The 12547-nt window shown below is 40.2% G+C and overlaps 1 protein-coding gene across 4 annotated transcripts in view; it reads left to right on the top strand.

Moving 5' to 3' along the window:
• Positions 1-9107, top strand: part of LOC132828143 (nuclear transcription factor Y subunit alpha-like) — a 69409-nt gene extending 60302 nt beyond the window's left edge. For 3 of the 4 annotated variants that reach the window (XM_060845063.1, XM_060845065.1, XM_060845067.1), the window contains 2 exons: positions 4280-4325; positions 6437-9107. Coding sequence is in view for 1 of the 4 variants with exons in the window: in XM_060845065.1 (XP_060701048.1) it covers positions 4280-4288 (9 nt within the window). In the remaining 3 variants the exon portion in view is untranslated. The remainder of the gene's footprint in view (positions 1-4279; positions 4326-6436) is intronic. The other variant, XM_060845064.1, reaches the window with a different exon arrangement.
• The last annotated feature ends 3440 nt before the right edge of the window (positions 9108-12547 follow it).

The following is a 12547-nucleotide window of genomic DNA, read 5'->3' on the forward strand; positions in this document are numbered from 1 at the left end:
GGTTGGAGGGTTTGAGCTATAGGGAGCTGCTGAATAGGCTGGGACTATTTTCCCTGGAGCATCAGAGGCTGAGGGGGGTGACCTTTGTTTATAAAATCATGAGGGGCGTGAATAGGGTGAATAGACAAAGTCTGGATCTATGGTCGGCATGGACGAGTTAGACTGAAGGGTCTGTTTCCATGCTGTACAACTCTATGACTCTATAATCCCTAGGGGTCAGTGACCATAATATGGTAGAATTCACCCTGCAGTTTGAGAAGGAGATGTAGCTGTGTTGCAGTTGAGTAAAGGTAACTACAAAAACGTGCGGGAGGAGCCTAGCAGGGAAGAGCATGGAGCAGCCCTGGCAGGCATTTCCGGGGGTAACTCGGGAGACTCAGCTGAAGTTACTCCCAAGGAAGAAAAAACATGCTAAGGGGAGTTCAAATTGACTATCGGTGATTAGGGAAGTCAGGGATAGCATACAATGTGATGAAGATTATTGGGAAGCTTTAAAACCCGCAGAGGGTAACTATAAAAGCAATAAAGGTGGAGAAGATGAAATAAGAGTAAGCTAGCTAGTAATATCAAAGACGATTGCAAGAGTTTTTATTTAGATACGTGAAAAGTAAGAGAGGCAAGAATAGACATTAGACCACCAGAAAGTGAGGCTGGAGAAGTAGTAATGGGAACAAATAAGTGACAGAGGAACTGAATGGGTACTTGGCATCATTTTTCACAGTAGAAGACACCAACAGCATACCAGAATTTCAAGAGATTCAGGGGCATAGGTGATTGTAATTGCCATCACTAAGGAGAAGGTAAGATTTGATTCCCTACAGTGTGGAAACAGGCTTTTCGGCCCAACAGGTCCACACCGACTCTCCAAAGAGCAACCCACCCAGACCCATTTCCCTCTGACTAATGCATCTAACACTATAGGCAATTTAGCATGGCCAATTCGCCTGGCCTGCACATTTTGGAATATGGGAGGAAACCGGAGCACCCAGAGGAATCCCACGCAGACACGGACAGAATGTGCAAACTCCACACAGACAGCACCTGGGACCCTGGTGCTGTGAGGCAGCAATGCTAACCACTGAGCCACTGTGCTGCCCCAAGCAGTTGTTGTGAGAACGGTGAGCACTCCGCCTCTGGGTGGTTTCGAGCCACCAACCTTTCGGTTAACAACCGAATGTGCTGACTGACTGCGCCACAGACACGGGTGCTGGGAAGCTGAAAGGTCTGAAGGTGGTTAAATCACCCTGACCTAATGCACTACACCTTAGAGTTCTGAAGGAGATAACTAAAGGCTAGTTAGCCTGACCTTGGTAAGGTTTTAGGATCCATTATTAACAGTGAGATTGCAGAATATTTGCAAGTGCATGGTAAAATAGGGCTGAGTCAGCACGGCTTCCTCAAGGGGAGGTCATACCTGATGGATCCATTAGAATTTTTGAGGAGGTAATGAGCAGGTCAGACAAAGAAGAGCCAGTGGACTTGATTTTCAGAAAGCGTTTGACAAGGTGCCACACAGGAGGCTGCTAAATGAGAGCTATGGCGTGAGGGCAAGGTACTGGCATGAAGAGAGGATCGGCTGACTGACCAGAAGGCAGAGAGTAGGGATAAAGAGGTCTTTTTCAGGATGGCAGCTGATGACTCGTGGTGTTCTGAAGTGTTTGTGTTGGGGCCACGACTTTTCATATTGTAAGTATTATTGCTAAGTTTGCAGATGACACAAAGATGGGTAGAAGGACAGGTAGTGTTAAAGAAGTAGGGAGGCTGCAGAAGAACTTGCACAGACAACGAGATGGAATACAGCGTGGGAAAGTGAGAGGTTATGGACTTAGGTAGGCGGAATTAGAGGCAGGAGGAATAGTGGCATAGACTATTTTCTAAAAGTGGAATGACTTCAGAGATCTTACAAAGTCAGAAGTTATACAATGCCAGGTTATGGTCCAATGGGTTTATTTAGAATCATGAGCTTTCAGAGCACCTGACGATAAAGAAGCAACACTCTGAAAGCTTGCGATTTTAAATAAACCTGTTGGACTATAATTTGGTGTCATGTAACTTCTGATATTGTCTACCCCAGTTCAACACTGACATCTCCACAGAAAAGGAAGGCCAACGCAATGTTGGCATTCATTTTCAAGGGGGCTACAATACAAGAGCAGAGATGCACTGCTCAATCAGTGTAAAGCCCTGATCAGACTACATTTGGAATATTTTGAACAGTTTGGACCCAATATCTAAGGCAGGATGTGCTGGAGTTGGAGGGGCTCCATACGATGTTTACAAGAATGATCCCATGGGATGAAGGGCTTGCAGCTGAGGACTCTGGTTCTGTACTCTGAGTTTGGAAGGATGAGTGGGAGGAATCTCATTGAAACTTACAGAATATTGAGAAACATGGATAGAGTGGCCATAGAGAAGATATTTTCACCAGTATATGTCTAGGACCCAAAGGCACAGCCTCGCATTAGGGACATCTCTTTAAAAACTAAGATGAGGAGGAATTTCTTCAGCGAGAGGGTGGTGAATCTGTGAAACTCATTGCCACTGAAGACTGTGGAGGCCAAATCACTTAAGACAGAGGTAGGTTCTCGATTAGCAAGAGGATCAAAGGTTACGGGAGTAGGCAGGAGAATGGGGTTAAGAAACAGATCAGCCATGATTGAATAGCAGAGCTGACTCAATGGGGCTAACTGGCGTATATCTGCTTCTTTTGTCTTGTTGCGGTCTGAAATGGATTATTAGAAAATGATTGGAACCTTAATATCTACTTGTCCTGTGTAGTTACTTTGGACTAGATTAGATTAGATTAGACTTAGTGTGGAAACAGGCCCTTTGGCCCAACAAGTCCACACCGACCCGCCGAAGCGCAACCCACCCATACCCCTACATTTTTACCCCTATCTAACACTACAGCCAATTTAGCATGGCCCGCACATCTTTGGACTGTGGGCGGAAACTGGAGCACCCGGAGGAAACCCACTCAGACACGGGGAGAACGTGCAAACTCTACACAGTCAGTCGCCTGAGTCAGGAATTGAACCCGGGTCTCAGGCGCCGTGAGGCAGCAGTGCTAACCACTGTGCCACCGTGCTGCCCACTAGTAGTGGTTCTGGTAAATTCTTGCTGTTCAAAGCTGTTCATGTGAGTAAGTGATTTTCAAAAATCAAGCTTTACACTGTAGTAATGAAAAGGTGGGTGCTGCTGCCCCAATCCCTCAGCTAATTTCACATGATGCAGTCCTCACTTTCTCCTAATTTCACATGATCCTAATTTTGAGAATCCAAGATAGCTTTGGGGATTTCAAAGAAGGAGAAGAATCAGAAAGGGGTAGTTTAGAATGGGTAAAATGAATGCAGAATTTGGCAACTCTTGGAAAACAGACAATACTAAAGGTTCACAAAGGCTCTGGAAGAATCAGAAGAGAGCACAAAAATAAGACAACAGAAAGAGTTGAGCATTATGTGAGTATTGTAACTTAGTGGTGGCATAAAGAAAACAAATCATTTGGAGTGTTACAGGTGGAAGGTCAGAGTATACTAAAGCTTTGGCAGACGAACATCTGAACAACATTGGGACTAGAAGTCAAAAGGAATCAGAAGAAAGGGAAGAGAGCAGGAGAGTGGCTTGTATCCACTGACCAAATTTGCTTCCTCTTTCTGAAAATGAAAATATGTAATTTACTAAAATTGGCAAAAAGAGATCACCACAGTTTTGTCGACCTTCAAGTACAGGAAAGATATATCAAGATAGACCTCTCCCCTGTTCTGGAGAGATCAATCACAGCACATGTCACCTGCAATGGATAAAGGAGTATGGAAAAATAAATATGTCCTGAATCATCAGTCTTTACCCAAAGCATTAACCCACAATTCACCTTCAGAGCTGACTCATCTGCTGTATATTTCCAAAGTTGTGTGTGTTACCTGATTAATCTGGTCTCTCGTCAGCTGCATGTTGTTAACTCGTTTACAATATTGCTAGAACACTCAGATGTATGTGAGCACGTATGCAATTTGAATAAGGGGAAATCCTATCTCCTAATTCTTCAGAGTATACAATTTTTCTTGTCATGTTTTCCCACCTTTGAATGTAGAAAGGAAAATATTGGAATTTGTACACAGACCATTAATGCAGTTGATTTTCTTCACCCTTGAAGATGTATTCCTGTGAGAAATGAAGATTTTTATAATGCTAGCCCTAAGTATTTATTAAAAACCAACCCTTAAGGTTGTCATCTGTAATTTTTGTGATATTTATTTGTATATTTATATTTATTCAACAGCCTGAATGATTTCTGGGTAGGCTGTAGAAAAAAAAACAAAAAAAAGGTAATGTATTATTCTGTTACATTTTCAGAGTAGTGTGGGGCTGCCACCTTCACTCTGCGCTGACATCCTCCTCAACAAAAGTTCCCCAGCAGTGTAGGTTCAGCCAAGGTGGTATAGGAAACAGGACAGTTAGAGTAACAAACTCTGTTTTTGTACACACTTGACCTTAATATAGCCATTAGGTAATAGAGTATATCTGTTTGACCACAGAAAATTCACACGTTTACTGTCCTGCAGCTATTTGTTCAAAATATGGCACTGTTATCTAGAATCCACAACAATACTGCTCACTTCCCAGAGTTTGGGCAATCTCACTTTTTGTAAACTGAAAATTCCGACTTGTTCTGTTTTGGAATGAAACCACTTTTAACTCCTCTTCAAAAGCCTTGCACTTAACAAAATAACATGTCCAAGTTACCTCTGTAGCATCGCTCCTTCAAACAGTAGTTATGCTTCTACAGCTCATTTTCTTTTTCAGTCTTAATTGTTGTCTGATCAATATTCCTGGGCACTTATCCACTTCAAACAATTTGAACAACCGTAGTAGCATTTCAAGGAGCTTTCCTGACAAGCTAAACAAAAAGCAAAATACTGCAGAAAGTCAAAGTTTAAAAAACAAGACAGCTGGAAATAATCAAGTATGCTAACATTTGCAGAGTAGCAGAAGATGATCAGTCAATATTTCAGATCATTGTTCTTCATTCTGAAAGAAGAGTTTTGCACCTGAAACACTGACTAGTTTCCAGTGCTTCACAACTCTTCCTCAACCTGAGTATTTCTAGATGTTTCTGCTTTTTGTTCTCCCATGTACCATAACAGTTTCTGATTGCATCATCAGTGCACACACTGGAATTGTGCTTATTTGTAGATGTACTGTATTAGTCATTTTGAGTATGTTCTCAATCCATGAATCCATCAACTTTTGAAGTGTTTGATCTGGATAAATATTGCTACACAATAAAATATACTATATCACGGCTGTGAGCATCATCATGTGTTTGAAGGCAGCGAAACCCTTTTAGTACTTTTAATCAGTAAACCAACATTAATGAATAGTTAAGACTTCACAAAGGTTGAAAAAAATTCAAAGAAACCCACCAAATTAAGCAGTTATTGGATGATGCCAAGGTTTGGTTTTAAAAGTCTGAAATTGAGAGCAGATAGGCATTTGGAGAGGAAAGTAGTTGCACAGTTTTGAATAAATTTATGAGATGAATGTGACCAGTCGAGATTGAGACATTTAGTGTGAAGAAATAGCTACCCAATGGTACTGATGCATCTTTAAAGAGATGAGAGAAAAGCTTTGAGCACCGGCCAGAGCAACATTGAAATAAAGGCAGGAGAAGTAAGTTTGAGATAATGTTTAGATGCTGGAGATGGGAAATGGATCACCTATCATATCATAAGATTCATTCGATCCTCCAAGCTATGGAAGTGCTAAAGTCATGGACTGACATAGCCATTATAGAATGTTCAGAGTTTCTGGGAAAAAGGAAAATGTGTTTGGCATGATTAAGGAATCTAGGCTTCCTGGAGGTAGCAACAGAAGTGATAGGGATTTCTGGTGGTTAGTTTTGCCAGAAACATTGAATAGCTATAGAAGAGAGAGATTGATGATGTCAAGTTGGAATCAGCCATTGCACTGTAATAGAGATGGAGATTGTGTTTAGCAAGAAATTACAAAAGAGAAGATTCATCCAGTATGGACTGTTTCCACACTGTAAGTAATTAATCTAATCTAATCTTCAGCGTGTGTGAATAAGCTTTAGTGTGAGGAGGGCACTATGAAAGGGATCAGAGCCAGAAGACAAAGTTGTGAGGAACCCCTGGGTTAATGAAACATGCCAGCTAATCCACTATGAACTACAGCCCAGAGTGTGAGACAAATGGTAAACTCAGGACAAATGATATTTACAATCTAGCTTATTATCTGTCCTTATATCTACTTTTTTCTGTAGTGAATAATTTAAGTCCTTCAATTCAGTTAGAATATATAAACCTTCTGGGTAGCATTTCTCAATAATTATTAGTTTCTGAATTGATTTTACATAGAAATTATGCACATTACATTTTACTGAGGTGTAATCTTGTCCTTTTCTTCCTCTCTGCAGAAACACCAGCAGAATGAAGAAATAGTGGGTCAGGTGATCAGGGTGGCCTAAACCTCTGCCTTATGCAAGTCCTTTGAAACAGACACCTAGTCAAATTGACGGTCTCTCCTCCATCCAGTATTCCTACATTGACTGCCTCGCCTGCATTCCTGAAACAAGTGGAGCTTTACAAAAAAAAAACTGTCTTCTCCAGGGGAAAAAAACTTCTTTTCCTTGAGAATTTAGACTAAATAACATTACTGGAGTGTCAGTAATGAAACTCACTTCAACAGGAAAAGGACTTGGAGTAACTTTTAGTCTAGGTGGAGAAAGCCAATGTTGCAACTGCTTTCAATGGTGATGGTACCTAGTCTGTTAGTTTTGGATGTATGGGGAGAATCACCCTGATGCTTTGTCTACTTTTAGAAAGTCGGCAAAGATCAAAGTGTAGTGTCTTGTAAATTTATCAAAAACCTCTGGGCTTGGGGGAGAGGGTTAAAAGAAACAAATGGAATAGTTATCTTGTAATGAGTGACAGAGGAGAGGAAGGGGTTTACCTGATGCATTTGGTATGTTATTATGAAACTTACATGATTTTGTATTTTTTCCAGTGTTTGTTAATTGAGATAATGTACAAGTGCGTTTTTTTTTATTTTCATTGTGTACCCAATGCAATTACTCAGTAAAATGTAGCAGAAAGACTGCTTCCTGAGAAATGGTAAACCATTTTAGAAAACCATTTATTTTACAGAATTGGTATTACATTGGATGCAATTTCAGTGCTTCAAGTATGGCTGTAATGTAGCAAGAAAATGTTTTTCTTAAAAGAGATGATAGGGTATATTACAAAGTAGTAAGTTAGTGCAGCATGAGGGCCACTACTCAACCATAACATTCAAATATTTCAACTTTAATCATTAGTTCATCCTAAGGTAGGTCAGCCGGGACAACAGTAGATCTTGACCTTGCGCCTTTAAGTTGATTGGGGAAGCCATCACAAAACATTTAAGGTATGGTTGTTGTTTCTCACCATCTTAGCTCCTGTTCAGTACAGATGTCTGGATGTTGAGAGAGGACAACTCAATGAACTCTCCATAGTTCAGTGATGCACCAGTGTTCATTGTCTTGCATGAAACATGACAATTTTTTTGTGGTCAGAGAAATGTATTGCTGTCAACAAGACCTTATTCCAGTATGCATTTATCCTTTTCTGTTGTAAGGGTGAGGGCAGAAAAGTCATGAATTGCAAGAAATTATTATTTTCAAAATGGTTTTGTTTTCTTCTTTTAATATCAGGCTACTTTTCTCCCCCTAGAGAAATGTATGAATTTTCTTCCTACATTTGAAATTAACACTACACTGTAGTAGCACACAAGTGCAGCCTAATTGTAAAATACTATTTCTTCATTTGTTGTGCTTCAATTACAGAGATAGTGTTTTGTTGTTGTTACAAAAAATGGGAGACTCACATTTTAAAAAGCAGCATTTGGCTAACACTTTTTTTTTAGAAAATAATATCCTTTCTCAGCTGTGACTAGTATTCAAATCCAGCCAGGAGAGAGAAAAAAAATTTCTCTTGGGCTTGTGTGATATTTTAAAACAACTTCAGTTTCTGAGGATTGGATTCAGCGGAGTATAATGCCAATATGTTAGACTATCTTGCCACATTTGAGCGGATTAAATAAGAAATGACACTCTGCCCTCCAGGATGTCAGTTAAAGATGCTATGAAAAACATTTGACAGTCTTCATGTAGCACTGGATCTTGACCTGGTTCTTCAGTGTATGTGTTGGAAATGCAGTATTTTTTTTTAATCAGGTATATGAACTTGGTTTCATATCTGACCTAGGCAGGATGAGAGGTATTTTTTCATCTGAGAAAAGTCCTTTCAGATATGGATTCAATTTCAATTCTAACGGCTACAGCAGATGCAAGACTAGGACCCTAAAATGAATTTGGGGCATTCTTTCGTTCACTTTCTAGAAAGCTCAAATCTGCTACAATCCAATATTATGCAGTAATGGGGTAACAAGAGAACCATTGATGTGGGAATAAAAATATCACTGCTCTAAGGATCTATTGGACTTTTCTGAGGATGGATAATTGGTGGAAGCCAGAAAGACTGTAGTGGCCAAATTCTGGCAAATGTACAATTTGGACCAAAACAGCCTTGGAAATTCCAAGCAACTGTGTAACGTCTTCAGTGTTTGGGTAATAAGGAATTTAGCAGAACAGAATTCATGAAACTTTACCATTGGCTGTAACCCACCTTTGTGCTTGAGCAGGAAGTACTTAAAGTATAAATAGGAGAGATCTTTGAACAATCAACAGCAATCAAATTCAGTATATGCTGATTCTGAATGCAATACCTTCCACACATGCACCAGAAGAATCAGTTATCCAGGTAATTGACTTTTTACCCTTGCGTCAATTAACATTACACAGTGACTGAGTAGCACAAAACTCAGCTTTAAGGGCTTTGAATATCAGGTAGAACATTTTAATTGTTGCAGATATTATAAAAGGTCATGCAGATTATAAATATTTCAACCAATGCATTGAAATGAGTGACTTCTTTTTGTATATAGGTTACAGATTTATAATTTTTATATACAGCATTTGGTTTGTAAGCATGAATCTATGAATTTAGCTGTAGAAGAAAAGTACTGTGTACGTGGTTCAGCTAATAAAACCTTACCATTTTAGTATTTTAAAAGAAATTTATTATTTACATTTTGATTACCTTATTGGACTGTCGCTTGACTTAGTTTGACACATGGATGTATGTTATACTTTTAGCGTAGCGCTTGAGAATTTATATTGTTGATGAATGCTTTTGAAGAAGTGGTATTTACTCTCCTGATTGAAACAGTTGGAGCATGCATTCTGTAGAAGCTTGGATGGGAGATTGTCAATATGGTATTCCCCGCTGTTTATATCATTGCTAGACAACTAATGGGATTGTAAACATCATTACAACAGGGGATCATAGGAAATATAACAAAGTACATTGGTCTTGTACTTTCTAGTTGAATGGAATGAATGTTAAATTTTTATCAGCACATAATTAACTTGTCACAGTAAGAGAAACTGTAAAAGACTAATCCTATTTCCTTTTCACATAGTAATGCTGGCCTAACTGGCATGAAGTTGTGGTGTTGTTAAAAGCCCACTCATTACCAGGTTTGATACTTGAAAAATATATTGCATGTTAAAATCAAGTACTATTTTCAATTAGACATGATCCAATAGCTGTTCCAGACTATATTCAGTACAGTCACCATAGTTCTATTGGGCTGCTCTCTAATTAGAGAGGTGTTTGGTGGTGGGGTACCCGAAGGTCAGACGAGGGGAGAGATTGAAAAGGCAAGTCCTTCATGGTAATCTCACTCAGTGTGAGGATTGAACCCATGCTGTTGGAGGCAGTCTGCATTGAAAACTGGATAACCACACATCTAAACATCCCTCATTAACTACATTCCCCACCTCCTCTCTCGTCCAATTCTAGTCCTGTCTTACCACAGAACAATTCCCTACTCACCCAATGTCTGCCAAAGGACCAGCATCCTTGGCACTCTAATCAGCATTTGGATTTTAAAGTTATCCAGTTCAGATGGAATCAACACATTTCAGCAAATGGGAAGACGGCACAATGGTTCTCTGACAAGGAATTGGAGGTCTAGGTGGAGGGGATAGTGTAAAGGAGAAGTGAAGTAGGTCAGCCCACGAGATCTTGCCAGACTTATGAGGCGACCACCACAATGATGCAGAGGGACAATTAGCAGTGCTGTGAGAAGGTCATTGACCTTTCCACTTCACAAAAGTGCCACACTCCCTTCTGCTACCTCTTAGACTCTTTGTAATGCTGCATCCGTCTTCCACCAGGCTCATGCTCTACCACGCTCACTATTCCATGCAACATCTTTACTCACTCACTGTTTAATAGAAACAAAGTAGGAACAGGGGTAGGGCATTCAGCCCTTTTTAAGCCTGCTCCATCATTTCAATGTGATCATGACCAAGTATTTGAATACCCCGTTCCCACATTTTCCCCATACCCTTTGATCCCTTTATCTTCAAGAACAATATCTAATTCCTTAAATGTTCAATGTTTGGACATCAACTCTCTCTGACAGGGAATTCTACTGGGTGAAGAAATTATTTCTTGTCTCAGTCCTAAATGGCCTAGAACAAGGAAGAACAAAGAAAATTTACAGCCCAGGAACAGGCCATTCAGCCCTCCAAGCCTGAGGCAGTCCAAATACATTGTCTAAACTTGTCACCCAATTCCTAAGCACCCTCTGCTCCTCACCGACTCATGCATCTGTCCAGACCCAACTTAAATAAATCTACCATGCCTACCTCTGTGGGCAACGCATTCCAGGCACCTACTACCCTCTGTGTGAAGTACTTGCGTGTGTATCCCCCTTAAACTTTTCACCTCTCACCTTGAAAGCATAACTTTTCATTATTGAATCCTGGGAAAAAGCTTACCTCCATCTACCCTGTCTATATCCTTCATGATTTGTAGACCTCAATCAGGTCACCCCCACCTCCTTTTTTTTCTAATGAATACAATCCTAACCTACTCAACCTCTCTTCATAACTAGCACCTTCCATACCAGGCAACATCATCGTAAACCACCTTTGCACCCTCTCCAAAGTGTCCACATCCTTTTGGTAATGTGACCAGAATTGTACACAGTATTTTAATGTGGCCGACCCAATGTCTTTTACAATTTTAACATGGACTGTCAGCTCTTATACTCAATACCCCATCTGATGAAGGCAAGCATATCAAACGCCTTCTTGACCACTCTATCCACCTGTGCAGCAACCTTCAGGTACAATGGATCTGAACTCCCAGATCTCTCTGCTTCTCAACTTTTCCCAAGGCTCTTCTGTTAACTGTATAAATTGGTCTAGAATTAGACTTCCCAAAATGTATCACCTCACCTTGGCCTATCCTATATCCTTGAAATGTGACCCATTTTTGGATGTCATCAGAAACTTCCTTCCTGCGTTATAACTATCTAGTCATGTTAAAATTTTACAGGTTTCTAGGAGATCCCTCTTCATTCTTCTAAAGTACAGTGAATATAATCCCAACCAATCTAGTCTCATGTCATATGTCAGTCCTGTCATTCTAGGAAACAGTCTGGTAAACCCTTGCTACATTCTGTTCCATTGTCAGAACACTCATGAAACCAACACTCCAGGCATGGTCTCACCAATAACCTGTGCAATCGAAACATGACATCTCTGCTGCTATACTGAAACCCTCTCATTATGAAGGCCAACATACCATTTGCCGCCTTCACCACTTGCATGCTTTCAGTGACTGGTATACAAGGACCTTGTTGCACCTATCCCTTTCCCAATCTATCACCATTCAGATAATAACTTGCCTTTCTCCTTTTTTCTTTGGAGGAGAGTCCTTGTATACACACACACACACACACACACACACACGTACGTCCAACTCCCTCAGTCTTTCTCTTTTTGTTACTTAACATCTCATTTTGCACATCATACTTTATCTACTCCACTTGTAAATCATATTGAAGCATCTCTGCATTCTCCTCACAGTTCATCCTCCAACCTGGATTTGAAATCTGCAAATTAGAGAGATTATGTCAATATATTGATTTAGATGAGGGAAGTTTTGTCAATAGCTGGGGTCCAAGTACTGATCCCACTAGTTACTGGCTACCAGTCAAATGAACTGGTTTTTTTTCCCCCACTGCAGATGCTGGAAGTCAGAGTCAGTAAAATGTGGAACTGTAAAGATGCAGGAGAGTCAAAGATGAAGTGTCCTGACCTGAATCCGTTTCTTATCAGCCAACTAGTTTTCAATCCATGTCAGTATACCATTTGTAATCCCATTCACTGTTAATTTTACATGCTAATCTCTTATGCAAGATCTCTCACCCCAACCTTCTATGCTACTAACCCCATGTGGCCTTTTTGATGTCTCCTCACCTAACAAGAAAGTCTCATCACCTTTATTATACCTGCAGTAACATGAATAGTTGAAACGTAATAGGTCCTGCTGACAGCCTTGCATATTGTCCCACAACATCCCCTAAGTACCCTATGATCAGTGTATTTTTGAAAGTAAGGTTTTGTCTC

The sequence above is a fragment of the Hemiscyllium ocellatum genome, chromosome 26 (assembly GCF_020745735.1).
Source record: "Hemiscyllium ocellatum isolate sHemOce1 chromosome 26, sHemOce1.pat.X.cur, whole genome shotgun sequence".
In the NCBI taxonomy this organism is placed as follows: Eukaryota; Metazoa; Chordata; class Chondrichthyes; order Orectolobiformes; family Hemiscylliidae; genus Hemiscyllium; species Hemiscyllium ocellatum.